Genomic DNA, 27405 nt, shown 5'->3' with positions numbered 1-27405 from the left:
GAAACTGAGATATAGGTCCTACCACTGATCAACAATAAAGCAAGACAACCAGGTTGACGTCCGAGTTTCCAGTGTTCCAATCTCCGCCGCCTTTGCCGCAAACAAAATATATGGATGCTGTGGTCGATGCAGACCCAGAGACCGCGCCATGGAGATTGCCACAGAACAGTACATTGAAAATGGCTCCTTGCTCATATCTGTATGTGGGAAAGACCAAACACAGAGTAGAAGTAAAGCCTGGACATGGTAGATAGACCTCGTACCAAGCAGGATGATATCTGCTACCAACTGCCGTACAAGAATCTGTAGCCGAGCGTAGTCAGATGCGTATTTGTCTGAGTCTTTGCTTGCAATGGCGACAACTGTCCAGAATAACAAGGGCGCTTGCTCGTAGCTATCGATTATGGTGGTTGGGTCGAGCAGCAGCGGGAACCTCGGGTGGAGATGGGAATAGTACTCCTCTAGAAGCTCTGCCACAGCAATAGACGATATGTTAATTCCAGTAGCCTCATGGGTAAACCGGGCAGGTCTATTTCCGCCGAGGCGCAATGCGGCGGTGGTACTTGCGACAGAAGAGTCCAAGTCGGACAAAGATCCAGCCGGTCTCGATGAAGCGACAGTCGGCGCGCTGCTAGGTCCCTCTGACTGGGGCGTCCTGTATGCAGGACTACCTTCTCGGGATGCATGGCGGGGCTTCACACTATATCGATTAGAATGAACGTAGAGATATTGGCCGGTGTAGCCTGAACCTTCTCTTGGATACCCTCTTGAACAAAGGGTCAACGGAGCACCGTTCGCCTGCTTTTTCACAGCCGGAACAAGCTGCAGGAAATTTCTGGCTGGCATTACATTTTACCTAAACAGTTTAAACAGATTAATCAACTGTTAACTAGCGGGGGTGATTCCCACCTTCATCTGGCGACATCGCACACAAGGCACGCCGGCGCGACGCGGTTTGATCCGCGCGGTCGAGTTCGCGAGCGAGCGCGTTGCTGCAGTCTGAATATTCTCCATTTTGATAGAGAAAGATCAGCTCGGTGACCAGCCGGGGAAGAGTGGTCTGTCAAGAAAGGAGGAGCAGCGCATCCAGCGAGTGGCGCCGAATCCAGCGAGATATCGCTGCCTTCTCTGATTGGCTGTTGAAATCGAGCGCTGGGTATTGCCCATCTTGGACTAGCGCAGTGCTCGGCCATGACAGACCGCTGCGTGTCGGCCTGAGGGCTCAGGCTCGGTCTACATGTTTTACATGATCTCGTAGACAACCATTGGACATCCTGTAGCAGTGACTCTCTCGCCAAGTGCTTGCTTTCTTGGTCTTCTTGTCGCACAAATCAGTCTCTAGCGACTGCCTGTAATCACTGTCGATAACAACAATGGCATTGCAGATCATCGCTGGATGTCGCAGGATGTCGCTGGTTACGCTGTGTTTCTAGGCAGCTACTTGGCTGGTATGCTAATATATTGCACCCTCCCAAGTTAAATGAGTAGAAAAATGCTAGGAAGAATAGACAAGGCTGATTTTCGTATACAGCGCACACCCTTGTACTTCCGTTCCCTCAGCCCTATACCATCCCACCACGCCCGACATTGCGGTCAGTCTGAGTACTCGTTTGAACGCGACCCTGGGTATATTGCATCTGAATAGTTTTGGACTACTATAAAAACAAATTGCTCAGTCGCGGAGGCTGGTAGACATGGATATGAACATGGACATGCACTCTACCAGCGCAACTCCACCAACAGCTTCAGCCTCACAGACTCCTCAACCCGAAAGTGCTACGAGCTACTTTGCCTATGGCGAGCACTCGGGTACCATTCTAGCGCATATTGGGTTCATGATTCTAGCCTGGTGTTTTGTTCTTCCTGCAGGTAATACTTTTAATTCTGCAAGTATTGAAACTATCCACTGACTCTGACAGCCGTCCTACTCAGCGTTGGCCGCTCGCGGCTTGCCCTCGCATCACAGTTCCTGTTCCTGCTCTTCAATACCATCGGCCTGCTTTTCGGAATAATCTATAATAGCCAGACTCCCGATCTGTACGAGAACAACGCCCACCACAAGATAGGCTGGATCGCAACAGGGGTCTTCACTGTCCAGGTCGTTTTGGCTTTGGTATTTGTGTATAATGGTCGTGGCGAGCCCAGGCAGTTTCATCGCGCTACCTTTCTGCCTGTCGCTACAGATGAGGCTCAATATATGGCAATGGATGAGTACTGCCCGTCCCGCGATAGTGGTCAAGGAACCGAACCTTTATCGCCATCCTGCGAGGGCGAGGCGGAGGCTGAGGACGGTGACTCTGAAAGCCCTGAGAAGCCTTCCGCTCTGCGTCGCTGGTTGTACAGTTCTGTTGTCTATCGGTTCCTCTTAACGCGCGTGCCTGGAATTGTTTCAACCCGTATCTCACGGGTTGTCAACGGTGTGTATAATGTCATTGACCGAATCATCCTACCCTTGGGCTTTACAGCTATCGCCACTGGAGCCGTTACTTATGGCGGTATCTTCCACGGTATCGAAGTCTTCAACGGCGTGGCGCACTTTATAAAAGGCGGAATATTCTTCTGGTATGGCGTTCTCACACTTGGCCGGTTTATCGGAGCCTGGGCGGACCTAGGATGGGCCTGGAATAAGAAGCCTCCTGCATACATCGTCGGCTGGAAGGCAAAGGTTCCCTCGGGCGAGTTTGTGGAGTCGTTCGTTATCTGGTTATATGGCGTTACGAATGTCTTCTTAGAGCACCTTTCTGGATGGGGGGAAGAATGGACGGCGAGGGATATGGAGCACGTCGCTATCTCTATAATGTTTTTCGGTGGTGGTCTTGCTGGCATGCTCTTTGAATCGCGCCGTATTCGCGAGACTCTTAACAACACCCTCCTACCACAATCGTCTACCTACGATGATCCTTATAGTCAAAACTGGGAACCTCCCAAATCCCAGCGCGTCCCCCTTAACCCCGTGCCAGCTCTCATTATCCTACTCCTAGGTATCATGATGAGCTCGCACCACCAAGCCAGCATGACTTCAACAATGGTGCACAAGCAGTGGGGAAGTATGCTCGTTGGGTTCGCGATATCGCGCGGAATGACATATATCCTGCTCTTCCTGCGCCCGCCAACCTCGTACCTCCCAGCTCGTCCCCCGACTGAGATCGTGGCGGCATTTTGTCTTATGGCCGGAGGACTTATCTTCATGCTAAGCGTATGTGTTTCAACTTTGTATAGATTCTGTGCAGCTACCGTACTAACATTAACTAGGCCCAAGATGTGATCGATGCTATGGAGTTTTATGAGGTGGATCCCATGTTCACCTTCACTGTGGGGATGGGCTTCACGGCGTTCATTATGTCGCTGGTGGTTCTGGCGGTTGCACTCAAGGCGTGGGCAGTGAGGCGTGAGAGGGGACGTAATGGAAGATGTTTATAGATTTTGTGTAATTGATGCGTGGTCCTGATGTTTAGCTGGATTCGGGTTTATACTATAGAATAATACTACTATCCTTTCAACTTTCATTTCGAACCACAGCCAAAGACTTGGCAGGAATAGTGCCTGGAGAGTAGGGAAGCGTCTTTTCAGGCCATGTCAGTAGGATATTTTCACTATGGGCCAGTGGAAACTCACCAGGAAATACTTCTTGCATGATAATCAAAGGACTCCCCAGGTTGGTCGCCTCCACCACCTTGGAAAAACCCTGCCTGATGCTCGTGCCACCAGCCTTGCGCGTATTTGCCCATACAATATTGTTCTTTAATATCTTTGAGGTGCGCGTTTAAAAGAAATAACGAAAACATAACCATCAACATAAGTATCAGTGCGATTTTAATGGCATTATGCATGATAGCAGAATCAGAAATTCAAGGTTGTAAGGTATGACTGTTTTCCGCGGAATGAATCCAGTTTCCTTAGGAGATGATTCCCTGCGCCATTGATATCATAATATGAATGTGCCTTGGCTGATAGAAGGCAGCATTATAGGGGGCTTAGCGGGTGCAGCATCCAGCGATCATCCGGCGATGTCCAGCGGAACCAGCGCCGCGTATTGACTGTCCAAGATTGCCCTTCGTGCTTTTCTTCAACCTACACTATTTTAGCGCTTTGATACCTACTCATCTTGATTTCTACTTGGCGACTCCTTATTTATTCTGTTTTCGCTGTTTCCCCGCTCGCTGTAATATTGTTTCTTCCAACAACCACTATGCGCCGCAGCCTTTTGGTCTTTCTCCTGGTGGCCCTGGTCATTATTTTTCTGCTCATTCGCAGTGTCTGGACACTTCTATCGCTACTCATCGAAGATGGCTCCGCCGATGCGATTCATCGCGCTGAGATGCCCCGGCTGAACTCCAGCTTTACCGACCAACGACCCCAGACCATCCCCAAGATTATCCACCAGACCTACAAAAATGAGACTATCCCCGACATCTGGATCGACGCCCAGCAAAGCTGTGTTAACCTGCACCCGGACTACGAATATATTGTACGACCTTGGTTGACCCGGCCTGTATCTATGCTAACGATCGTTCCAGCTGTGGACGGATGCAAAGTCGCGCCAATTTATTGCTGCTGAATATCCCTGGTTTCTCGAGACTTTTGATGGCTACAGATATCCTATTCAACGTGCAGACTCGATCCGTTATTTTGTACTGGCGCATTACGGCGGAACTTATATCGATTTGGATGACGTATGTTATCTACCTGGAATTAGTTCCTTTTCATATAGAGTCTAACTCTACCAGGGCTGTAATCGTCCGTTAGATACTTTGCTCACGTACCCTGCATGGGTTCGTCGCACTGTACCTACTGGTATATCCAACGATGCCATGGGCTCGGTGCCCCAGCACCCATTCTTCTTGAAAGTGATTAAATCACTCCAGCAGTATGACCGCCACTGGGTCCTCCCCTATATCACTGTCATGTACTCGACCGGGCCACTGTTCCTCTCAGTCATCTGGAAAGAATACATGAAGGATTTCCCGTCCGAGATCAGCCGCGTCCGCATCCTCATGCCGGATGAGTACATGAACCACTCGTGGAGTTTCTTCACCCACCACACTGGAAACAGCTGGCACCGCAACGACGCGCGTTTCATTTTCTGGGTAAGCATGCATACACCGAGCCGGATTATTTGCACGAAATTGTTGCTAACAAGTAAAGATGGGTCAACACTGGCAACTTGTCACCCTGTGTGGCTTCCTTTTTGCCGCTGCCGCCGTTGTCTGCGTCTTCTGGACGTATACTCAGATCATGCTCCTACGGGACCATGCCACGGTCTCTTCCGGTCTACGGTCCTCTTCGCGGCGGTCGCGTTATATGATGCCCTCGTTGCTCTGGAGGGGAAGCAGTAAAGGGGGCGATGACATCGAGACTCTATGCGAGCTGGAGCGCCGTGATGACTGATATCTGCAATATTTCCTTTTTGTTTGCTCCAGTTTTCTGTCTTGATTAGGCCTGCGATGTATATACCTATTAGCGGGCTTTGTATATGACTGATACCTATATATTAATTCATCCTAATAGACAAGTGGGATTACAACAAAACAACCCCCATCCCAACCAAAACCCCAGCCCCAACCGTCCCAACCCAAGCAAGCACAAACGCCCTCTGCGACGGTCCCCCAAGCACTTGCATCCCCGCGATAGAAATCTCATCAGGCGCCCCCGTAGCCCGCATACACCTCGTCAACCCCGTCGTCGAAATCGTCTCAGTCAGATATTCCGGCTTCCCATCCGCCTTGGTCGACCCGTTCTGCAGCGTCCCCGAAACGAGAATCGTCCTCTCGCCTTCGATATCGATTGCACAGACTTGCGTGCTATTCTGCGGACTGGTAGTATCCATCTCCTTCTGCAGCATCGCCAGCACAAAGCTCGAGTTCCCGTGGAAATCGTCACACCCGCATAGCGAGTCCAGCGCGCAGCAGCAGTATATCGGCGCACTGTGCGACGCACCGGAGTCATCACTCCCGTAATCCGACTCGGTCCACTTGAACTCAGCCTCGTATTTATATGCGTAGTTCGTTGTCGGGATCGTACACTCGTAACCCGATGGATATTCCTCCAGGTCTGGGGTGTAGGGCAGGTTATTGAATTTCTGTGGCGAGACGCCGTTCGGCGAGACTTTGCCAGAGAGGTAGGGTACTGCTGCCCCGCCCGTGTAGGAGAGGGTCTCTGGGGGGTCTAGAGATGATGGGTATTTGTTGTAGTACCATGATCCGGAACTGTTGTCCCAGTGGGGGGCGGACCCTGAGCCTTTCGCGGTGTAGCCGCCTTGTGTGCTATTCTCTCTGTGCAGTTGGTTAGGCTACGCCGGCCTTTACAGATAGAAGGGAAGGGGAAACGTACTGTCCATTTCCAACGGTATACCAGCCCCCATAGCCCCGCGCGTTTTCGGCCAGGCGTGTTTTGTTCATCGGTCGCCGGCAGCTATACCAGACATCGTCGTCTTCTGGGACTTGACCGTATGTATATCCGGATGAGTCGTCGGCGGTATCGTCGTCGGAGTCTGATCCAGAACTAGATCCTGATCCAGAGCCAGAGCTACTGTCGCTATCGGACCCTCCGCCTCCCTTTCGGCGTTTCCACAGCTCCTTTAGCGACACCGCATCCGTGCGATGGTTGACACTTTCGGCATAGCACACTCCAGCCAACAGGACGAGGCAAAGCACAAGCAGCAGGCGGGATGCAAACATGGCGCGGGATAGGCCCCGGAGGGCAGGCGGGGCAATTCTGATCGGAGAATCAACAGGGGGCTGCGCTGCTTATATCTCCCGCGTGGGCCTGTTGTCCGAGCTTAGCGAGACCACGAGACGATAAGCCTTCTCTCCTTAACGGTCTAGCTTGGGATCAAGAGAGCCCTGGATATCATTCCCGCCCAATGAGATGACGCTCGTGAAGAGGCTCGCCCTGCTTGGCGTCCTTGGCTGTCTATTTTGGACGGGGCGCTCGTATTCAGTTGCCGATGAATGGTTGTTCCATGAAAGAGTTCGGAATTGCGGTTTTGGAGAGATATAAAGCCTCGGCTGAAGAGCATTCTGAGCTTGGACTATATCTGCTACTTTCCGTGAGGGATGAGAAGTCGGATTCATATTAGGTGTAGGTACACGACTTACAGTCTCTCCTCAACAGATAACAAAGGATAGGCAGAAACAGACTAACTCCTGACGGTATACCAATAATAGGGTAGTCTTTTCTAAATAACATGACTTGCCTCAATAATCAGTCTACCTTGTAAGTAATTTCATGGGAAAGTATGCGAGTGAAGCCATGATAAAGGTCTTACTGGTATCGGTGAACAAGAAATGCTATTAGGAAAGTAAAGCTCAATAGTTCATATCACATAGAACCGTGCGCCAAATCCGCTGTAGTTCAGCTCCCATTTACACTTGCAAGGTACCTCCTAGCACAGGGATAGTATTAAAGTCAACCTCTGGAACTCGGGTATCATCCCAAGTCGAGCGCACAGTTGCCTCCCCACGAAGAAGCCGATTAATGTTGAGCATCGTGCTATACATGACCCCATTGCTGGACGGACCCTCGATTGGCCCGTCCAATGACTCTCCTGATTCCGCAGCAGGACTATTGATATCAGAGCCCTTTGTCGCCGGCCCAGCGGCCGTGTAACCGCCGGTAAGCGAGGGATATGTTCCAAAGCATCTCAAGAACCCGCTGCCACACATACGGCCCAGTGAGACATCAAACTGGGCGCCGATGTCGATTTCCTCGGCGATACCTGAGGGGTTTACCGACAGGGCCGCTAAAATCCGTTGTGCGCCGCGAAAGCTCACGGCATAGACGATCGAGCAAACCCCGTCGCTCACTGTGCATGTTAGGCGAGATTCATCCGGCCTTTTAAGCGGCGGGGGATCGCGCCAGTACGGTAAGAAGTGGTGAGGTGGGAGAATTGTAGGGTCATTGGGCGTTAGGAAAGAGGGGAGGTCAGTCTTGCATTCAAGGCCACAATGCCCAAGCCAAAGGATATCCCAGTCGTGTCCATAAGGAGAAGGAGAGGTAGTATCCTCGGGCTGTTGAAGAGCGCGGACTGCAATTGCGAAGCTTTGAAGTTGTGTTTTGATAGATACGTCCCAGTCCGCGTCGTCCTCCATAATGATGGCGCTGCCCAGTCTTTCGCTCACTATCCTAAAGAGGGATCAGTTTTAGTAGCGTATATGGGTATGTACCATGTACCTTTGCATTGCATTGACATGCGCTCGTCGAGCTGCATACTCAACTGGCCGGTGTTCAGAGTTCCAGTTCTAATGTTCATCAGCAGCAGCTCCAGAGAACAGCAGGTAAAGTTACATAGGGATATGTCTTCGGGTCTATCTCGTCTGGGGTCATCCCGTCGATAAATTCGACATGGAAGCCGCTGACAGACGAGCCAAGGACAATGTTGTCGCGCTTATCCAATCTACTAGGAAGACTGACAGCAAAGACCTTTTGGACCTGTTCAGGTTAGCAAGGCCGATATATTAGAAGAATCACTCACCCCCAGAGTTCCATTTGTTATATAATGGAGGTGGTCTGGGGTGCCCTGTAGGCCTGTATGTCCCGTCACTGAAGGGTAAGAGAACGGTGGCCAGAGCACAAAGGCGATGATAACAATCAGTGCGAATGAATAGAACAACAAACGAGCGACTCTTCTTTGGCCTGTGGACAAACCCATTTCGCCTGCGTATGAGCTGGATGCTCATGGCAAAACCTGAGAAATGTCAGACCGTCCAAACCTCCAAGGCGAGACCCTAGCAGGTTTCAAGTGATGCTAAGTCTGCGTGGCGGACTTTAGGGCGTGTGGTGATTCGACGTCCAAGCGCCCAACAGTTGCCACAGCACACATGAATTCACCACATTACCGTACTTTTGCTGCTCCCGCTAAAACATATTCGTCGCGAAGCGCTTGTTTTAGCTCAGCGAAATACTTGTTTATCTGCTTATGGGTTCACGCCGCCTCATCCCAGCTCCTTTATTTGAGCCCTAGTTTCTGCCAGTAAATATATCAGATACATCTAAACTGCAATAACCGGGGAGAACTCGAGAAGAGCTCGCGTTACTGTATAGATTAATGTACAATGACACGATCCACCTCGGCTTTTCTTTTCTTTTCTTTTGGCACTTCGCCAGGCTTTCGCGGGCACGGGGGATTATCGACAACTAGGCCCATTGCCCTCGACAAACAAGTCAGATCGTTTTCGCCCAAAACAATCCCCTTAATCTTGTTGTTATTATGAAGATCGGCCCATCCACCGCAATTTCGGGCCCTAGAGGGTGCTGCCGCAGTCATCATGCCTTAGTGTGGCGCCTAGTATGGACTAAACACGCAACTGGCAACCAACGGACTCAGGTAGTCGCAATACTCTCGAGTCTCGCGACATATTGGTGAACCTCCATTCCGACTCTGGCTCGGGAACATTGAACAGCAGTGGTTGTAATCGCCTTCTTACAATGGGCCGTCTTTACAAACTGCCATTTAAGCGCGGTACTAACAAACCGCCGAGATATTGTTGACCCCCAATGGATGGGCGTCACGAACACTGACTTATTTTGAGCACAGGAAGGAATAGCATCCCGGTCAATGTGCTCTGTCGTGGCGCCCTTAGCCCGGCTCTTCGATATGGGAGCGAGGGCAAAAGTACACTCGACAGAAATGGCGATTCAGGTTGTAAATATCCCAAGGCATTTCTCGCCCTTCTTCCTGCCCTGAACATGGTATGTATCTCGCTGTCGTGGTCAACTATGTTATACGGCATAACCATCCTCTTCTTTATATTAAGCCCCTTCGCCCTTGGAGCTGATTCCAAAAACAATTTCAAGAACCCTTCCTCGTGGACAGACATCAACCCAGTCTGGACAATAGGGGAAACCCAGGTCATTGCGTGGGAGACAACGCTGGGCGAGTTCAACATCTCGTTCTGGCAGCAGAGTATTATACAAGAATCAGCCGCAAGTCAAGGGAATGTCTACTGTGTGTCAAGCCAACAAACCGCGCCATCCCTTTACACACTGCTAACTGATAGTTATAGCTAAAATCCATTCCAGCGATAAAGTCAGCAATTTCACCTGGACTGTGCAGCTCTACGGCTTCGATCTTGACTACTCGAATGTATTCTTCTTCTGGATAAACTCTGATACCCCTGAAGGATTTACCTCTGCGTACTTTAATATCTCAGAGCCCGATGCTACTTCGACCACCGATGGTACCGCTACTCATTCACCCTCCTCTATAACGAACACTACGTCCTCCATATCCAGCTCCACGGCGTCAGACACCCCTCCTACAACTCCTCCTTCCTCAGAGCAAACTACAACCTCAAAAATCGCTCTCGGGGTCGGAATTGGTATCGGTCTTCCCGTCCTCGCCGCTCTCGCCTTCATCATCTGGCTACGAATGCGGCCATCCACAGAGCAGAACCAAACCACGAAGGCCGTGCTGCCGAGTCCGCCAGAACTGTATGGGGATATCATACACCAGCCTCCGCATCCATCGCCAAAGGAGGTTCATGGGTCGGAACCGCCTCGGGTGTATCCTGAGTTACCAAGTCGGCCGTATACTTAGAAATAAGCAATCAGGTTTACACTAGTATTTCACTCGGGAAATGCCGTATGTCTATTGAATAGCAAGCAAGTGGGAAGGTCGTAGCTTTTGTAGTACCTACTAGGTCCATGGGGTCCCATGAGTCTCGCCAGGCGGTCCTTCATACTCATGACGCCAAGGGAAATTCCTGATACAGTGGAAGGTCGGGCTTCTTTAAGAAGCCATGGTATACATAGGGACTTCAATCAAACTTCGGCAAGATAAGAAATTAGTCTGGATTGGCTTATATTTGTCAAGGGACTGATGCCATCAGAACGGAAATCGTCCCAACCAAAATCCGGCTCCAAACGTCTCAGCCCACGCAAGGGCAAATACCCTCCGTGAGGGGCAATCACTTGCCTCCTGGCCATAAAGGTTTTGTCAAGAGTTCCTGTGTCCCACACACCTCTCATAATCCCAGTCTTTGAGATCACCACCCTCAATCCCGAGTCTGCATACCCGCGTGGTATACGCGACAAGAACAAATTCTGGGCTGCCGTAGACTCAAATAGGTAAGGTCAGAACTCAATTCCAACAATTAGGCCGGCTGGCCCAATGGCAAGGCGCTTGACTACGAATCAAGAGATTGCAGGTTCGATCCCTGCGTCGGTCAATTTCTTTTTGGTCATTTTTTTAATACTCTTTTGTCTACCCAGTAAACCGGCCAACAGTTCCTATTTACCTAGATTCACTGAACAATTTCGCTATCATGCCTATTCTCTTGCAGCGTCGCTCATCGTGTAGTAGAAAACAGATCTGTCAACCCGAAGTATATATATATATTTGCCTTGATCAAAACACTTAAGTGAATACTACTGACCCCGCAGTTGAAGTACATTAGCATAACTTATAACTTCATACTTAGCGTGCCTGTGAACCCATTTGGATTTAATGCTCAGCAAGTGAGATTATCTTCGAGAACCACCTACACGGTGGACAGTGAGCCCTAACAACGGAGACAAATATGACGTCACTGATACAGTGGGCCTCTTGAGCTTCTTTTCGCTTCTTCAAGATCGATTTCTAAGCACTTCAACTCTTCTACCATCCTTAATAAACACCGCAACTCCTGTTGGATCGACCAAAACCATCAACCAGAACAACTTCCAAACAATGCCAAGAATCGGTGTTTTCCCCGCCGCCGGCGGCCTGGGATCCAGCATCGTCAAGCACCTCCTTAATCTCGTCCCCGCATCCCAGCTCGTCCTGATCGCGCGAAAGCCCGAGTCTCTATCAAAGGAAGCTGCTGCCGGTGCCACAGTCCGTCACGCAAACTATGATGACCCCTCAACACTAGACCAGGCATTTGACGGCGTCGACGTTCTAATGCTCATCTCCTATGCCTCTTTCGAGATCGAGCATCGATTTAATGTACCTGCCTTAACCCCCACGTATTCTACGGCCCAACCTAAGAAAACGAATGCTAATTGAATGCAGGCACACAAAAAAGCTATTACGGCGGCTCAAAAGTCCGGCGTAAAGCACATCTTCTACTCCTCCCTCGCCTTCGCAGGGAACTACACCAACGACTCCGTCGCGCACGTCATGGGCGCGCATCTCCAGACAGAGAAATTCCTTTCTGAACTTGACACTCCCCTGACGTATACTTCTATACGCGAGGGACTGTACTCGGAATCGTTCCCGATTTATACCTCGTGGTTTGATTTGAGGAATCCGAAGAGCGAGATTACCATCCCGCATGATGGGTCCGGGCCTGGCGTGGCCTGGGTGAAGAGGGATGAGCTGGGCGAGGCGAGTGCGAAGTTGATTGTCGATTATGCAACGAGTACAGGAGGGAATGTTGCGGAGGATTTCCCGTATGTTAATAAGATTGTGCTCCTCACGGGCCCGAGGGTTGTGAGTTTGAAGGAGACCGCGGAGGTGCTGGGAAGGGTCTCCGGGAAGGATGTGACTATTCGGCAGATCAGTGTTGATGAGTATGCGAAGCTGCCGCATGAAGGGAAACATACGTATCATGGGGTGGATTTGGCGAAGGAATGGACGAGTGCTTGGGAGGCTATCAGGCGTGGTGAGACGGCGGTTGTTACGCCGACTTTGGGTGAGATATTGAAGAGGGAGCCTGAGGACTATGAGACTACTATTCGAGGGTTGCTCTAGTTCTTAGTTAATGAATAGCCTGGATGAATGATGCCTCCGTCTGCAGATTGCCATTGGCTGCCTAATATTATAGTATCTTGCCCACTGGAGGCTTCTCTGGGGTGGTTCTGGGAACATGTTAACACTGTTGCTACCACCATCCTAAAGTCGACCGCCACAGGTTTGAGCCACGGCCACTGCTAGGTGCTATAAAATACGAGGCGACCCGTCTCACCTTAGACTTTCCAGGCGGACTAGATCTGTTTCACCCAGCATCCAATAACCACTCCGTAGTGATGGATGACGTCGTCTCACGCCCACTCGTGACGCTCCAAGCCCCAGACTCGGGCCTATGGCGCGCTTGTCTCAGCTGGTGCAAACCATATCCAGCCTTGTATCTCGAAGCCTATTTGACGTTATTAAGAGCTTCTCGCCTAATTATAGCTTACACAGTTTATGCAGATGATATGCTCGTATTTAGTGGCAAACGTGGCTATTTAAACTGCCATCCCCACGGGCATTGAAAACTATACAAATTCAAACCAGTTCTTACTATCAAAGTACTACTATCAATCTATCAAAATGAAGTTCTCCGTGTTTACCGCGCTTGCCACCCTCGCTGCCCTGACCAGCGCCTTCGACGTCTCGGTCACCTTCTACGGCGAGAACAACGAAGAATCTTACAGCCTCTTGGTTCCAACTGACAGGACCCAAGTTCAAATCGGTACCCCACACCCTATATGACTTTTATTTCTTCTGATGCGACTTCTAGTGTTTTAAATGCTAATTCATACTGGGACAGATAACCCCCTAGTCGTTCACCGCGTCACCTCGCCCGGCGGCGGCTTCTGTACCTTTGTGGGTGTCGACGGCGAGAGTGTTGTTATCTATGCGGAGGATGAGAAGTTCCTTAAGACGCCGCAGGCGATCAAGTGGGGGAGTTGTGGAAATAACTAAGCAGCTTTGACTAAACCAGTCTGTTATTACTGGGAAGACGGCAGGAAACTTCGAAGATATTGGTGCCGCTTTGGTTTGCTACGTAGTAAACGTACTGGACCCGTGGACTACTTAGAGTATAACCATATATGTATGTCTTAAGAATACAAAAGGAGGTAGCTTGTTGCTTTAATTTCTTGTTTCGACTGGTATCTAAATCAATAACGCTCGTTATAAATATAACCAAGTAGTAAATCGCTCGCTATATATCCCACGCTCCCATACAAAGCACATGCTATAAAACTATCAGATCAAATCCATACAAGTCATCACTGGCTATACTGTTCAATCAGCGCCTCTAACCATGCCCTCCTCGCCTGATCCAGAACGCCTTCATCCGGCGCCTCCCCCCTCTGCTCGGGCAGCATATATTCCCCCAAATCAACCTCCAAAAGACCATGCCCCACCGCACAGTCGAAATGCGTGCCCTGAAGCAGCAACCCATCGCCTGGGCCATAACAGCCCGCACAGAAATCCATCTCCGGACACTGGCTGCACACATACCTGGGTCCATTCAGCGGAAGTGCCTTATCGCACTGATCGCAGGACACGGGCGCCAAGCCGAACGACCACACTGTTGCGGCCGCGGGCATGTTATCCATGTATTGCAGACACTTGCCCAGCCTGTAGAACACCGCTGCAACATTATCGAGAACACGGCGCGCCAGGCCCACGATGCTCTCCTTTAGCACTGCGGTCCGGGCCTCAGTTGTGAGCGGGGCGTAGATGAAGTTATGTCTGTGGAGTTGGGAGATAAGCTTGTTGTTCTGGTGCAACATTGCCCAGTCCATTGCTGTGCGGCCGTAGACGTCGATGACGTGCGGGTCTGCGCCGCGGCCGATGAGGCGCTTTACTGCTGCGTCGCGGTCGTAGATTGTGGCCATGTGCAGGGGTGGCATGCCGCGGTGGTTGCCGTTATGTGTTGGGTTTGAGCCGGTGATGTCGAGGTTCTCGCCTGCTAGCATGTCGAGGATATTCACGTTTCCGGCTGCGGCTGCTTCTTCGACGACGGTGAGGCCGTAGGCGGATTGGGTTGTTAGGGGAATGGACCTCTGTCTCGCTGCGTCGAGGATCAGTTCGAAGGTAGGTTTGTGGCCGCGTGCTGCGGCGACGTGCAGTGGTGTACGGCCTAGGATGTCTTCGGCTCCGACGTCGGCCCCTGCCGTGATTAGTAGCTTGCGTGCTTTGAAGCAGGCCTTTTTAATGGCAGTATGCAGTGCTGTGAGGCCTTGGGCGCCGCGAGCGTTGACGTTGGCTCCGGCCTCGATGAGGGGTTCAACAACCCTGCAAGACAGACCCCTATGTTCAACGGCTAGATGGAGGGGCCTGTTGCCGTTGGCATCGGGGCCGTCTATCGGGACTCCGCCAGTAGCTAGAACCGGGATCAGACTCCTATTTCTGGAGCCTACGGCCGTATGCAGAGCATTCCGGTTGAACCCCTCGACGCCGTGGACATCGGCACGATGCTGGATTAAGAGCTCGACAATCTCTGTCGTCGTATTGACGCGTATAGCCGCGTGCAAAATTGAGTTTCCGTGGTATCCTGGTTTGTCGATAGGCGCGCCTGCTTCAAGGAGAACCCGGACGGCTTCCAGATTGTCAGAGCTAATGGCCAGGTCAATCGGCGAACAGTGGGTCGTTTCGGAGACAGTGTGATTGACATCGGCACCGAGTCGGATGAGTTCTCGCATGGGTTCCGCATAGCCATTCTCGGCTGCCAACATCAATGGTGACCGGCCCACGGGGTTGAGTTCAAATCCAGCATCGACTAAAGGCTGAATGAGATGAGTATGGTATTCTTGAGTGGCCACGGCTAAGGGACACCACTCTCCACTCCGTTCAGTGTTAATATGGGCGCCGCAAGTAAGCAAAAGATTGACAATGGGAAGGGACCCTCTATCAGCAGCCATGAAGAGGGGCGTCTTTCCATTATTGGACTTGGCCTTGATGTCGGCACCGCGTTCGATTAGCAGCTGGACAATCGATAGGTGCGCACCAGCTTCAGCTGCTACATGTAAGGCCGTATTCCCAACATCGTTCCTGGCGTGAATATCGGCTCCTGAGTCGAGAAGCAGTTCAGGGCCGGGTTTACTGTCTTCAGCCCCACGGCTGCAGAGATGTAGCGCTGTATCCTGACTCACATCAACGAGGCTAACATCCGCACCAGCTTCGAGAAGGACCTTCATGATTTTGAAGCGACGTCTGCGTGCCGCCATGTGCAGGGGTGTTGCGTTGTTGGCATCGACAGCATTGACGTCTGATCCATATTCAATCAGCATCTTAACGATCTCCTCATCGTCCTCCTCCGCAGCGGCATGTAGAGGCGTGCTCCCGGTAGACCCAACTCCGCCCCAATTATCCCAGCCAAATTGGACCAGAAGTTCGATCATCGCACGGTCCCCTGCGCGGGCTGGAATCAGCATTATGGTCTCCGGAGCCTTCTGCGCCGGGCGTTCGATATTCTTTGCAGCTGTCTCGAGGAGTAGCCGAGCATGGCGCAAGCGCTTCTTACGCACTGCCATCTCCAGCGCCCTGGCCCAGTCTCCATTCTCGTCTGGATACGCTGCAGGCGCGACGTCCAGCATGATCTCGAGGGCTCCCAATTTCGGGTGCACGGCCGCGTATTGAAGAGGCGTGCGATCCGTCCCGTCCAAGACAGAAGTTTTTACACCTGGCCGGAGGATCATCCGGAGTATACTCAGACGTAACCCTTTGACTGCCATGTGTAAAGCAGTTGTAGGCGCCCTTGCTTGTGAGACTGGGTCTGCGCCTTGCTCGAGCAGCCGCCGGGCGGCAGATACCCGGTTGTTGGTCACGGCCCATATAAGCGGTGACTTGCGTCCTGCGACTTCAGCGCCTAGACGGTAGAGGCGAGGCGATAGCAGGGCGTTAAGGCGCTTTGCCGTGCGCACGAGCGAGTTGAGATGGCCCGTGGACAGGTCGTAGCCGATGTCCAGGATGAGCTCTGCGGGGAGCTCACCCAGGGTCAGTTTGTTCTCCATGGCGTTTGCGAGGCCGGGGCATGGGTGGATGGAGATTTGTACAGATGTTGAATGAGGCTGGAGTGGAAGACGCGCTGCTTCTGTTTTATGACCGCCGACTCAGCCTCACTGTGGGCCTGGCCCCCAACGTCAGCCACTGTTAGGTGACTTGTACAAGGCAGCAATCGCCTTGCCTATTCGAGTCTCCGACCTGCAGACTGATTGGTCCATTCATTTTAGAGCCGCGGATCATGAGTCAAACAGGATATCAGATCAGGGCACTGGTGACTGGATGACTCACGTGCATATTAGAGAAAGGTGACACAACGAATTAGCAAATCAGACCACGAGTAGAGAAATAATAAATGTGAATATGGATCAAATATTCACCATTCGTATTGAGGGATGCGCAACATCGACGAAGAGGTGAGGGCCAATCGCGGTGACTCAGTTGGCGCCGGGGACGAAGGCACATAAAAGCGCAGGCGCCCTCTCTTCGGATTCTGAGGATTAACATCTTCTCATCACCAACAATGGAGAAACATGATCTTCTCCTGATCGTCGACGCGACGGCGTCCATGACAAACTATCTCGCAGCTCTGAATACATCTCTGCCCCAGATCATATCCATATCAGCACTTACTGGGTGCTTTTCGCGCGTCGGGGTCCTGGCATACCGCGACTACTCCAGCTTCGGAATTCTACTGGAATTCTCAGAATGGCTGGACCTCGAGTCTGGTGCAGATCCTGAAAAGCAGCCGGATATCGTGGCGTTCGCGAGGAAGCTACAGGCCAGGGCCGGCGGGGACTACCCCGAGGCAGCGAAGACAGCCCTAGCTCAGGCCTATTCATCCATGCGACCAGATGCAAAGACGTTAATTCTTTTCTACACCGATGCTCCGCCTCATACCAATGCCCCTGGCCTCCATTGGAAGAGCAATGCCCAGGCGGAGATGAATGGGCTGTCGGTGTCGTTCAAGTACGGCGGATTCGGGTCCTTATTCCTCGACTGGGTCTCTGCTGCAAAGACTCTACGTGATGGCCAGAACAACGCCCAGGTTTTTGCACTTCTAGCGCCGCATATGGCTCGAGACGACGCCACCTACTACAACTATCTGTGTGAAATGACCGGTGGTGCTTGTATTCACCTGGTGGATCGGGAACCAGGCACGATCTCAAAGGCATCCGTAGAGCTGCTTCTGGCATGGATGGGTGTCGAGAAGGACAACGGCGACAGGCACAATCCCGACTTTGATGCGATTGGTGACTGGACTTCCTACGTTTCCACGGAGGGGATGCACGCCCTCAAGGACGAGGAAGACGAGAACACCCGTCGATTCTTCCCTGTTCCTTACACCCGGAAGACCAACGTGCTGGATAACATCGCTGAAGTGCGTCTGACCACGGACGTCATCAAGCAGCGTCTGCCCAAGAAGTCCACACCTGCGCAGAACCCGGCGGATCGATGGGCTGTCGACGAGGCCTACCGGGACGTTGCCTCACAGCACTTGATGCGCATAATGAAGGAGGACATCGTTGCTATTGCTATCAACCCAGTCTTCGGCTCGCTGTGGAGGGCTGTTTGCAAGGACAAGACATACGATAAGCGAGAGGACCTTCTTGATGCATTCAGTAAGGCAGTCGGAGAAATCACTGACGAAAAGAAGAAGGCACTGATGCAGGAGTGGCTGGACGAGTCGTATAACTTCATTTCAGAAATCCAGGCTATCATTGACAATGTACCTGAAGCCGAGAAATTCCCCTGCGTCTTCCTGGATCCGACGGTGAACTTCAACAAGTATCAGGACGAAAATGATACAGATGCACCCATTGAGAGTCTCACGAGAAAAGAGCTCCTGGAAATCTCCAGATCTTGCGACCCTCGCATCCTGCGTCGTCTCGGCCGTATTCTGACCCGAATCACCTACGTTAAGGACGCTAAAGACATGCCAGAGCACATCGCCAAATCAGATACCAGCCAGGCCCGATGCATTCCGATTGCTCTGGCCTCTGAGCAGTACGGCAATCAGTTCTGGACGATCATGCTTCACACCATAAACCCTGGCACTCAGTTGACGCCCAGGGCCGCCGCGCTGCTCGCCGCACTCACAATCCGCCTGGGTATCCCATTTCTCGCTGATGTCGCTGAACGCGAGCTGCTCAGTTACAATGACAAATGGAACAACATTGAAGTGCCTGAGACATTCGCAAGCAGCTGCATGGGTCTTCTGCTTGACGCCAATTCCGCACACCAGAATGCTCACAAAGATGAAACTGCATGCCAGACCAGCCTCCTCAACGAGTCCGATCGAATGCTATTCGAGCGCTTGATCGCCTTCAAAACACTTGAACACAACCTCGATGCTCCTCTAACAGCTCGCATCCCTTGGAAGCCCAACAAAGACGTCGTTCCTATGGGCGCTGTAGTGACCTGTCGATCATGCCAGTATCCTAGGTCAGTGACGCTCATGGGCCCCAATAGCCAATGTGGTGTCTGTCTTGGGGCATTGCTTAGCAAGTCGAAAAGCACTGATATCGGAGTATCCTATGCGGACAACGCCCAGTCAAAGATGTCTTGGGTGGAATGCAGAGTCCCTTCATGCAGAGCGCAGTATGTGGTATACGATGTTGCAGGGCTGATCAATCGTCCAAAGTGTCACTACTGCAGGTTGAAAGCCACTGGAGTTTCGCTGACCGCGCCGGTGGTCGAGTGCAACAAGTGTACGAACAGGATAATCTGGCCAGAGGAATATCGGCCGTCCACATTCGATGCATCGCAGTTCGTTTGCACCGCATGCGAGTCCGGACGCCAAACAACTGAAGACTTCGAAACATCAGCCAAGGCCCTTAGCGTCGAGAACGGCATGTCATGGCTAGCAGAGGACTCCGATAAGCCGGGCGAGTCCCCCTTCACCAACCGTTCCCCATTCCACATAGTATCAACAATGGGCACGGACGGCTTCATGCGCCGTATCTCGCTCTTCCCTGCGCAGGATGTGCCCCTAACACAGCGTGGAAAGCAAGTCCGCAACACGAACCACCTAATTTCAACCCTGAAACACTTTGTCAACCGCCGGAAGTCGGCGAGGGTGCATTGCTCTCTGTGCTTCGACTCCTTCTGGCCCTCCGCCTTGAATCCCGCCTGCGGTCGTAGAGGGTGCCTACAGCGAATCTGCACAACCTGCTCAGGTTCATGGTACGGCGGCAATGACCCGGGCTCAATCATCAACCCTGCTACCCTGGCTTGTCCATTCTGTCGAAGGTTCCCGGCCCCGCAGACCCTAGCGAAATACGGTAAAGGGATTCATACGGTGAAAGACTTGAATATGGCTATCCAAAACCACGGAACTTGGATTTATGCATGGTGCGTCGGCTGCTCCACGGCGAAGCAGTTCCTGGAAAGGGATTGTGCAAGGGGGACACCGCCGACTTTGCAGGACTGGACGTGCGAGGAGTGCCAGGAGCAGGCGCAGCTAGCTCGAGTTGATACAAATACTGAACGCGATACTGCTCAAATCAAGAAGATAAAGCCGTGTCCGACGTGCGGGACTATGACCGAGAAGATCGCAGGGTGTGGTCATATCACTTGTCCTGTTGAGGGGTGCGGTACTTGCTGGTGTTACTTCTGTGGGGAGAAGGTTCCTGAGAACAGGATTTATGACCATATGGCGAACGACCATGGTGGGATTTTTGAGCATGGTGAGTTGGGGGATTACTCGGGGGATGAGTTTGATGAGTTCAATGATGATGATGATGGCGACGATGATGTGATGGCTGATTGAATGAGTTGAGGAGAAGTTGAGATACCCTCGAATTTAATGTGTTACATTTTATATTTGCGTTCAGTTAAAATATGATTCACCACCATTGGTCTTTTATGTTGGCATATCAAGCACTATAGTAGGACGCCTATATACCACTAGCTAGTTATCCCGTCTTATCCTGTCTATCTAGTATCATAGATACCAAATGCCCATGTTTCTTGTGAACGAGCGTGGTATACCGTATGCTCAGATGCGAACTTCTGCCTTACCTAACAGGCATCAAGGCTGCACTGCCGCCAGTTCAGGTCTAGTTGCATGCGATCACGTAATATTTATGCCTTGCAATCAGGCATCAAGCGCACTTGGCACGTGTATACGTGACGGTTTCGCGTCGCGAGCAGCAGCGAAGTGGAAAAGCCGGTGATATTCGCCCAACTTATTGTTCGGTCGTTGTAAATTTTGAACTATCCTACCTGGAGAGTCAAGCATCTACTGTTACCCGCAAATTGGGTCGTTTGCACTGGCGGGGCCCAGATGTGGTTCGTCGTCGCAGGCCATAAAAACATTTCGAGCATGCTTTGGTTTTTATTTCATTCATGGGCTTTCCTACAATATTGTAATTACAGACTCTGTTCAAATTCAATTATGTATATAGCTAGTATCAGTACGAAATTTGGAAAAGTTATATGGGGTCCAGCCCGGCAAAGTAGAAGACCAATTTATATATATAGTGGGGGTATGGGATTTGCTGCCGATATTGGACAAGCGTTCCAAGACCAGCTTCAGAACCTTACCAGCATCATAATTATTCTCGGAAATACCATAGTGTCGAACATTACCTAGATCTACTCCTCAATATTAATATCTGTGTATGCATCGGCCCTCGACAATCGATCCGAGCCATGTGACCAACGACGCGTGACGCGTCCCAAAAAGGAAATAACACTGGCCCGCGCCGCGTTCGGCACTTTGCAAGCAAGAGAAAGCGCGGTGCTGCGACATTTGACCCCAGAAGCATGGCTCCTTCCGCGACTGCTGGGCGCCCTGCGAAGCGCGAGCGGCGGGATATCAAGTCAGAACCCAGTACAGAAGAACCCGTCAAGGAAGAACGTCTGGGGAGCATTGGCCCTTCTGCTGCTGACGTGTCGCGCTTTGTAAAGCCGGAACCAGTCGCTACCAAACCAGACTCCGGGACACAGGAGCTTAGCCAGGAAGAACCCGTCAAGGAAGAACGTCTGGGGAGTATTGGCCCTTCTGATGCTGACGTGTCGCCCGCTGTAAAGCCGGAATCAGTCGCTACCAAACCAGACTCCGGGACGCAGGAGCGCACCCAGGAAGAACCCGTCAAGAAAGAGCGTCCAGGGCAGACGTCCAGGGAGGCACTATGGAACATCCCCCCACACGACCAGCACCAGACAGGCAACGAGACCGACAGCCGTGAACCAGCAAGCGACAGGGTAGAACCCTGGGATTCAGGTGTTGCGGGCCCGCTGTTCGTGTCGCGGCGTGCATTCAGTGTTGGATTCGGACGCCTTTTGGACAAGGTGGAAACGACTGGACCGTTTTTTGCGAGTGAGTCTGTCGAGTCGGCTATAAATCCAGGACTGGAGATCCAGGGAATTGGTCCAATTGGTCTTCCAGTGACCCCAGATGCCGCAGAAGCCATGTTGCGTGCCTGCCACCGCCGGCCTGTCCCCGAGCATGCTTTATTGGACGGGCAAACGGCGGAAAGTTATGAGCTTGACGATGGGCAGTTTTTGTGCAGGAACCCAAGATGGCACAGACAGGTTTCTTTGTTTGCAAAGAAAGGAATCGCCAAACTTGGGATCACAGAGCCGGACGATGTGCGAGTGAGACCTGAAAAGCTCATTGCCTTCAGGGAAGGATCCTTCTTTATGCCCGAAACCCGGCCGCGCAACGACTCAGAATATCAAGAGCATGTTGGAACGCTGGCGATATGTCTTCCGTCTAAGCACGAGGGAGGTGACATTATGGTCTCGCACAGCGACCAAATAGAGGCAATTAAAACATCCACCAACTCTGCCTTTCAGCTTTCATACACGATATTCTCTATGTTAGGTCTCGCACGAGGCACTCCGGTGACGTCGGGGTACCGGGTTGTTCTCACTTATAGCGTGGTGCATAGGCCGTCAAACAAGGCTCTGCTGTATAGACATTTATGTGCAGATCAGCTTCTAGACGCGCTTACGAGATGGACAATGTTCGCCGAACACCGAACAGACTGTCTTCGTGGTCAAGGGCTGCCGCCGTCAGCCTGGTTCTCCAGAGTGACAGACTGCGAGCAAACCCTGCCACCGGCTGTCTTCTACAAACTGCCTAAACCAGACTCTGATGTGGATTTCGCATTCAACACTCTACGACCAGACGACAAAGTGAAGGTGGCCGAACTGCGCAGGCTCTGCAATGCCAGCAATTGCATCATACTTCTTGCCTTCGTGCGGTACAAGATAACTGGCATCAGAGACGACGGTGACCACGGCTCCTCGCACAGAGTTGATTATCCCAATCTTTCGCATCCACGTGTGTCGGAACTTCATTTTTTTCAACCTAACGACTTAGATGGCAACCTTATTTTTCTGAGGGCGGAGAGTGACGAGTCTCTCTCTGCGTACGACTTGCAGGCTGATGTTCCGCCCATTTCAGAAACTCGACTACCGGGCCCAGGCCCGAGGTGTGGGAGCGGGCCCGTAGGCTCAGTTATGGGCCGGCAGTATGCACACCCCGTTGCTTTGGTGGTACCGAAGCCCTTCTATGGCCCTCTGCTACTCAGTACCGCCAAGGATGGGAAACTGCAGAATAAGATGGCAGTCCTAAAAGACCTGTACCATGAATACCGAGCTTGCCCTGAGAATCAAAGGCTCCGCAGCCAAGTGAGTGAACTATGTGAGATTGTAGCTCCACCGTTAGGACACATCGCCAGTGATATTTGTCGTGGAATTACGCCCATTGCGCTGGGAATTGGTCACTCGGAACTTGCCGCCAAATATGTGGATTCCTTGGGGCACCGATCAGGGAAGCTGGCGGAGCATATTGGGAAAGCGATATACACTCATGGCGTCCAGCACATGCAGCCTGTGTAAGTTGATTATCAGACCCTGTGAGATGAGTATTTCCCCCGAGTCTAACTGTTACTCCACAGCCTCGAAAACCTTTGGAAGTATTCAAGCACTAGACTGGATGGCGTTTTCACGCTTGTTGAAATCCGCCGGACGTGGGACCATAGCTCAGGCGAACAACATACTCCCGATGAAGCCAACACGTGGTTTTCAAGTACTTTTAATATGCTATTGACGCGGGCTGGACCAAGGACAGAGCTGCGCGAGGTCGATGGAGAAAAGCTTGCATTTTCCCTGGGATTATTGCCAAGGTCCTTTCTGGAGAATAGGTATGATACACCTCCTTGGTCCCCATTGCAGCCGTGCTGACGATCTCAAAGTGTAGTCCCTTTTGTGCGACAGAATGGCCACTACAATGGTTTTGTTCTCGGCTTCCTTACAATGCTGTTTGAAATAATTCGCACACGGGATGGTCCCGATCATGGTTCCATAACTCGGGCATACCACAGTCTCCTTCCAACGCTATTACAGCATTTCTCGATACTGAATGGCCCGCCGGATGGGCAACGCCACACCACTGTTGTCCCATCAGAACTAATCCAGCCCAAAAACGTTGTAAGACTTATCAAGCAAATGAATATTTTTAACCTCGATGTCACACCCCTGCTTTCCATCTTGGAGCGCAGCATCACAGAATTCCAAGGCCGCCACGGACTCGTCATGTTCTTCTTGAAACCGCTTATCACATCCCTATCCTGTTATCTACGACCTGGGGATTCACTCAACGCCTCTCCTGCATCAACAGACAGCGAAGATTTGAATGATGAAATCAACGACTCACCTGGATCAACAGACAGTAAAGAAGCGAAGTTCATCGTTCGCATTCTCGAAAATTACATACAAAGCTATGTCGGCCCACCACCCCCAGCACCCGAAACCTGGAGCAAATCGGTCCCCGGTCTTTTGAATTGCTGTGCGGACTGCGACGCCCTCCGCCACTTCGTCGAAGACGCGCATGTCTCCGAACAAGACTTCCGCATGGGAGCACAGCGGCGAAAGCATCTCCAAAATAAGCTACCTAGGAGCTTCATCACCGATACGATCCGGACTGGAAGCCCGCACGCCCTGCACATCAGAAAAACAGTCGAGTGGTATACTTCTCATCAGCACAAGTGGAGGTCCAGAGCCGGCGAGATGCGGGGGAATTTGCAAACCTTGGACATCCTGACTCCTTTCACCAACGCTATTGGAGAAGATGCATATGACGGCCTGATGTCTTTGTGCGAATACCCGCCTTCGCCTGTTTCAGGCCAGGGGCGACCTAGTACTACAATCGATAGCGCGTCGAATGCCCTGAATGAGATACAGCCAAATCGGCAGTCGAATGCTGGGTCCAATGGTTCTAGTAGCTCCCCGGCCAGCACTGTTCCGCAGAAAAGGGAATTCACCGAGCTTGATTAGTTGTTGTCACTGCGATGAACATCACATCCTCTACTCTACACATTCTGAAACTTGAGTGTCTCGACCCAGTTGTACCGTATTTCCTCCACCTGTATATAGCAACCCGTACATACCTATCTTTTCGCCGTGTCCGCAGACCGCAATTAACGCTATTTTATAAAGTGCCATGTTTGCATATTGGACTACGATTACCGGGGCGTTTTCAAAGTTCAATGGCTATCAATATATTTTAATGTATAAGGGTATCAATAAGCTCTACCTCACCCTCGCTAACGATACTCGCAAGGCGCGCGGGGAAACACGAACAGCACCACCGTTGTCTAGCATATCAAATACAAACTCATCAAGGCCGACCGACCCATACACCTGGCCATCTACCAACATCCATGACTTACAGGCGCGCGTGAATGGCCCATTAGCTGGCCCAGTTGGGGCTGCTCCTGACACAATGCCCCGGAAAGAGACCTTCCCTGGGCTCTCCAGTCCAGTGGGATACAATCTCACATCCAGTTCTCCCTCAATATCAGCTGGCTGCAGGGTTGCCAGTGTCTCTAGGATATCCTTCCCCTTGTTATTCCATTTTGTGATCTTCAGCCCGGGGCCGTCATCAGTTGTAAGTGTAAGAACAGAGCCACCTAAGGTGTATGTACCGGCAAATCGGTCCCTTGCATCTTCCTTGGCGGCAGATTCGAGACCTGGAATGATCCCCTGCGAAACAAGATCGGCCAAGGCGTACACCGTTCGAGTTGTCTTCTCACCAGCAGCGAGAATGACGAAGCCGACATCGTGGTCCGGAGAAAGACCCATCATGGCCGAGTAGCCGCCGAGGTCTCCAGACTTGGTATATAGATCTATCGCCCGAGGGTCATCGACGGTGTATATTTCCCACGGTGCGCCAACCAAGTAGCTTGGGTCTGCAGTGCGAGTGTGCGGCTTCATCCATCGTCTGGTTTGCGCAGGGGAAAGAAGCTCACTGTTCAGAATCGCGCGGCCTAGTGTGTTCAGGTCCTTTGTCGAGGAGTATATTCCGCCAGTCCTATCCTGTTAGACAGTATCCCGGAAGGCTCGCGTGAGTACTTACGGTGCTAGGTCGCCCAGGTCCGTATCCCAGTTTGACATATTCCTAGGCTCCGGGATGATGCCCAGGTGATCGGCAGGCTTTCCATAGGAAGAGTGTGTTAGGTTAAGCCGCTGTATTAAGCGTTTCTCTAGGAGTTCCGAGTACGACATGCCCGACATTGCTTCGATTGCATACGCAAGCAACTGGTAGCCATCATTTGAGTATGCAGCGCCTGAGGACGTCGGAAGCACTGGGTGTCTTTTGAGCAAGCCGGCGAAGAATTCTGCAACCGTTAGAACTGCCAGTTTGGCGAAGTATTGTACCTACCTGATCGACTACACGCTGGCTCAATACCGCATTTTGGTACTGCAGAGCTTCGAAGATGCGGAAATCCAAGATTCCCAGCCAAAGAGGTCCGCGCCAGATCACCGAGGCCAACTACAGCCGTCAGATAGTGTTTAACACAGGAATTAAGATACCTACATGACCTTTCGAGACCCGCCATCTGGCTGGCAATCTCTCCTACTGTAACATCCTCCCACTGAACATGGTCGACGCTGTCAACGTAGGAATTGTTGCCCTTCGCATGGCTGACGACATCGCGCAGCTCTGGAATGTACTTGAAAATCGGGTCGTGGAATGACGCATCGCCGGTTTCAATAAGAAGTAGCAAGACCGTCCACAACTTGGAAGCGCTTCCGATTCGAAAAACAGTGTCTTCATCAACGTTATTCACGCCGACCGTGTTGCTTCGCGCAGAGGTGGCTGTATGGTAGTGCTCGAGAAGGGGACGCTCGTCATGGGTGCTGAACACCTGCACCGTGAATGACGTCGCGTCTGGATCGATCGCAGTCACCTGGGGATTGTCTGTCGCGTAGAGGATGCGCTGCAAGGAGCTGGTGAAGTTGCCCACAGCGTGGTCCATGGCGACGCTGCCTATCACTCTCCGTGGAGCCGGGAAGGCTGGCCCTGCGAGGGGACATGTCTGTCCCGCCACGGCAGTCAGCAGTGATAGCACGGTGATCTTCCACATGGCGATGTAAAGATACGATTTAGAAATGTCGAGGTGTCAAAGTGTCAACAATTGTGGGAACAATCGCGAGGAAGTGATGGGCACATTCCATCGCCCCTTCCCATTCCTAAATACGCCCCTTCCTCGCGCTCACGGCCGGTTACATCGTTGAGTGAGCTGGCTTGTGAAGAAGAAGGAAAGAACTGCGTCTCATTCACTTGATCCAACGATATCGGGAAGGACTTGGGCTGATCGCTGCATGAATCAGACCGGAGGTTTAGCTACCAACAGGATGCAGCGAGTTTTCTTTGTTCTCAAATTCACGGAGTTCCTCGGGCGTTCTACTTCAGCCTAGAGAACTTTACTATCATGACCTTCGATCTTGGCCCAGCTAATGATCGA

At 51.7% G+C, this 27405-nt stretch overlaps 12 protein-coding genes and 1 non-coding gene across 13 annotated transcripts; 8 read left to right on the top strand and 5 right to left on the bottom strand.

The window, feature by feature from the left end:
* Positions 1-18: 18 nt before the first annotated feature.
* Positions 19-1014, bottom strand: APUU_50136S (Zn(II)2Cys6 transcription factor; the record flags this gene model as incomplete). The annotated part of the gene is made up of 3 exons (XM_041705100.1): positions 19-700; positions 750-856; positions 910-1014. The coding sequence occupies 3 exons, from the start codon at positions 1012-1014 to the stop codon at positions 19-21; spliced, it is 894 nt and encodes a 297-aa protein (XP_041557619.1).
* Positions 1015-1694: 680 nt separating this feature from the next.
* On the top strand, positions 1695-3420 carry APUU_50135A (Ytp1 family protein; the record flags this gene model as incomplete). Its single annotated transcript, XM_041705099.1, has 3 exons — positions 1695-1869; positions 1920-3196; positions 3253-3420. 3 exons carry the CDS (start codon positions 1695-1697, stop codon positions 3418-3420), a joined length of 1620 nt encoding a protein of 539 aa, XP_041557618.1.
* A 769-nt stretch (positions 3421-4189) lies between these two features.
* On the top strand, positions 4190-5388 carry APUU_50134A (glycosyltransferase family 32 protein; the record flags this gene model as incomplete). The annotated part of the gene is made up of 4 exons (XM_041705098.1): positions 4190-4468; positions 4518-4673; positions 4728-5087; positions 5146-5388. 4 exons carry the CDS (start codon positions 4190-4192, stop codon positions 5386-5388), a joined length of 1038 nt encoding a protein of 345 aa, XP_041557617.1.
* A 130-nt stretch (positions 5389-5518) lies between these two features.
* Positions 5519-6677, bottom strand: APUU_50133S (uncharacterized protein; the record flags this gene model as incomplete). The annotated part of the gene is made up of 2 exons (XM_041705097.1): positions 5519-6272; positions 6331-6677. 2 exons carry the CDS (start codon positions 6675-6677, stop codon positions 5519-5521), a joined length of 1101 nt encoding a protein of 366 aa, XP_041557616.1.
* A 687-nt stretch (positions 6678-7364) lies between these two features.
* Positions 7365-8650, bottom strand: APUU_50132S (uncharacterized protein; the record flags this gene model as incomplete). The annotated part of the gene is made up of 4 exons (XM_041705095.1): positions 7365-8124; positions 8173-8240; positions 8287-8430; positions 8474-8650. The coding sequence occupies 4 exons, from the start codon at positions 8648-8650 to the stop codon at positions 7365-7367; spliced, it is 1149 nt and encodes a 382-aa protein (XP_041557615.1).
* A 776-nt stretch (positions 8651-9426) lies between these two features.
* On the top strand, positions 9427-10537 carry APUU_50131A (uncharacterized protein; the record flags this gene model as incomplete). The annotated part of the gene is made up of 3 exons (XM_041705094.1): positions 9427-9460; positions 9536-9946; positions 10005-10537. 3 exons carry the CDS (start codon positions 9427-9429, stop codon positions 10535-10537), a joined length of 978 nt encoding a protein of 325 aa, XP_041557614.1.
* Positions 10538-11096: 559 nt separating this feature from the next.
* On the top strand, positions 11097-11168 carry APUU_t50002A. Its single transcript has one exon. It is a non-coding gene; the product is annotated as a tRNA-Arg (tRNA).
* Positions 11169-11668: 500 nt separating this feature from the next.
* On the top strand, positions 11669-12673 carry APUU_50130A (uncharacterized protein; the record flags this gene model as incomplete). The annotated part of the gene is made up of 2 exons (XM_041705093.1): positions 11669-11926; positions 11993-12673. 2 exons carry the CDS (start codon positions 11669-11671, stop codon positions 12671-12673), a joined length of 939 nt encoding a protein of 312 aa, XP_041557613.1.
* A 561-nt stretch (positions 12674-13234) lies between these two features.
* On the top strand, positions 13235-13609 carry APUU_50129A (uncharacterized protein; the record flags this gene model as incomplete). The annotated part of the gene is made up of 2 exons (XM_041705092.1): positions 13235-13376; positions 13455-13609. 2 exons carry the CDS (start codon positions 13235-13237, stop codon positions 13607-13609), a joined length of 297 nt encoding a protein of 98 aa, XP_041557612.1.
* Positions 13610-13917: 308 nt separating this feature from the next.
* On the bottom strand, positions 13918-16650 carry APUU_50128S (uncharacterized protein; the record flags this gene model as incomplete). Its single annotated transcript, XM_041705091.1, has 1 exon — positions 13918-16650. The coding sequence occupies one exon, from the start codon at positions 16648-16650 to the stop codon at positions 13918-13920; it is 2733 nt and encodes a 910-aa protein (XP_041557611.1).
* Positions 16651-17162: 512 nt separating this feature from the next.
* Positions 17163-20411, top strand: APUU_50127A (uncharacterized protein; the record flags this gene model as incomplete). Its single annotated transcript, XM_041705090.1, has 1 exon — positions 17163-20411. The coding sequence occupies one exon, from the start codon at positions 17163-17165 to the stop codon at positions 20409-20411; it is 3249 nt and encodes a 1082-aa protein (XP_041557610.1).
* Positions 20412-21409: 998 nt separating this feature from the next.
* On the top strand, positions 21410-24931 carry APUU_50126A (uncharacterized protein; the record flags this gene model as incomplete). Its single annotated transcript, XM_041705089.1, has 3 exons — positions 21410-23490; positions 23554-23799; positions 23851-24931. The coding sequence occupies 3 exons, from the start codon at positions 21410-21412 to the stop codon at positions 24929-24931; spliced, it is 3408 nt and encodes a 1135-aa protein (XP_041557609.1).
* Positions 24932-25186: 255 nt separating this feature from the next.
* Positions 25187-26916, bottom strand: APUU_50125S (serine hydrolase domain-containing protein; the record flags this gene model as incomplete). Its single annotated transcript, XM_041705088.1, has 4 exons — positions 25187-25967; positions 26013-26274; positions 26319-26429; positions 26475-26916. The coding sequence occupies 4 exons, from the start codon at positions 26914-26916 to the stop codon at positions 25187-25189; spliced, it is 1596 nt and encodes a 531-aa protein (XP_041557608.1).
* Positions 26917-27405: the final 489 nt, after the last annotated feature.

This window comes from Aspergillus puulaauensis, chromosome 5 (assembly GCF_016861865.1).
Source record: "Aspergillus puulaauensis MK2 DNA, chromosome 5, nearly complete sequence".
Classification (NCBI taxonomy): domain Eukaryota; kingdom Fungi; phylum Ascomycota; class Eurotiomycetes; order Eurotiales; family Aspergillaceae; genus Aspergillus; species Aspergillus puulaauensis.
This window is presented reverse-complemented; position numbering and strand designations above follow the sequence as displayed.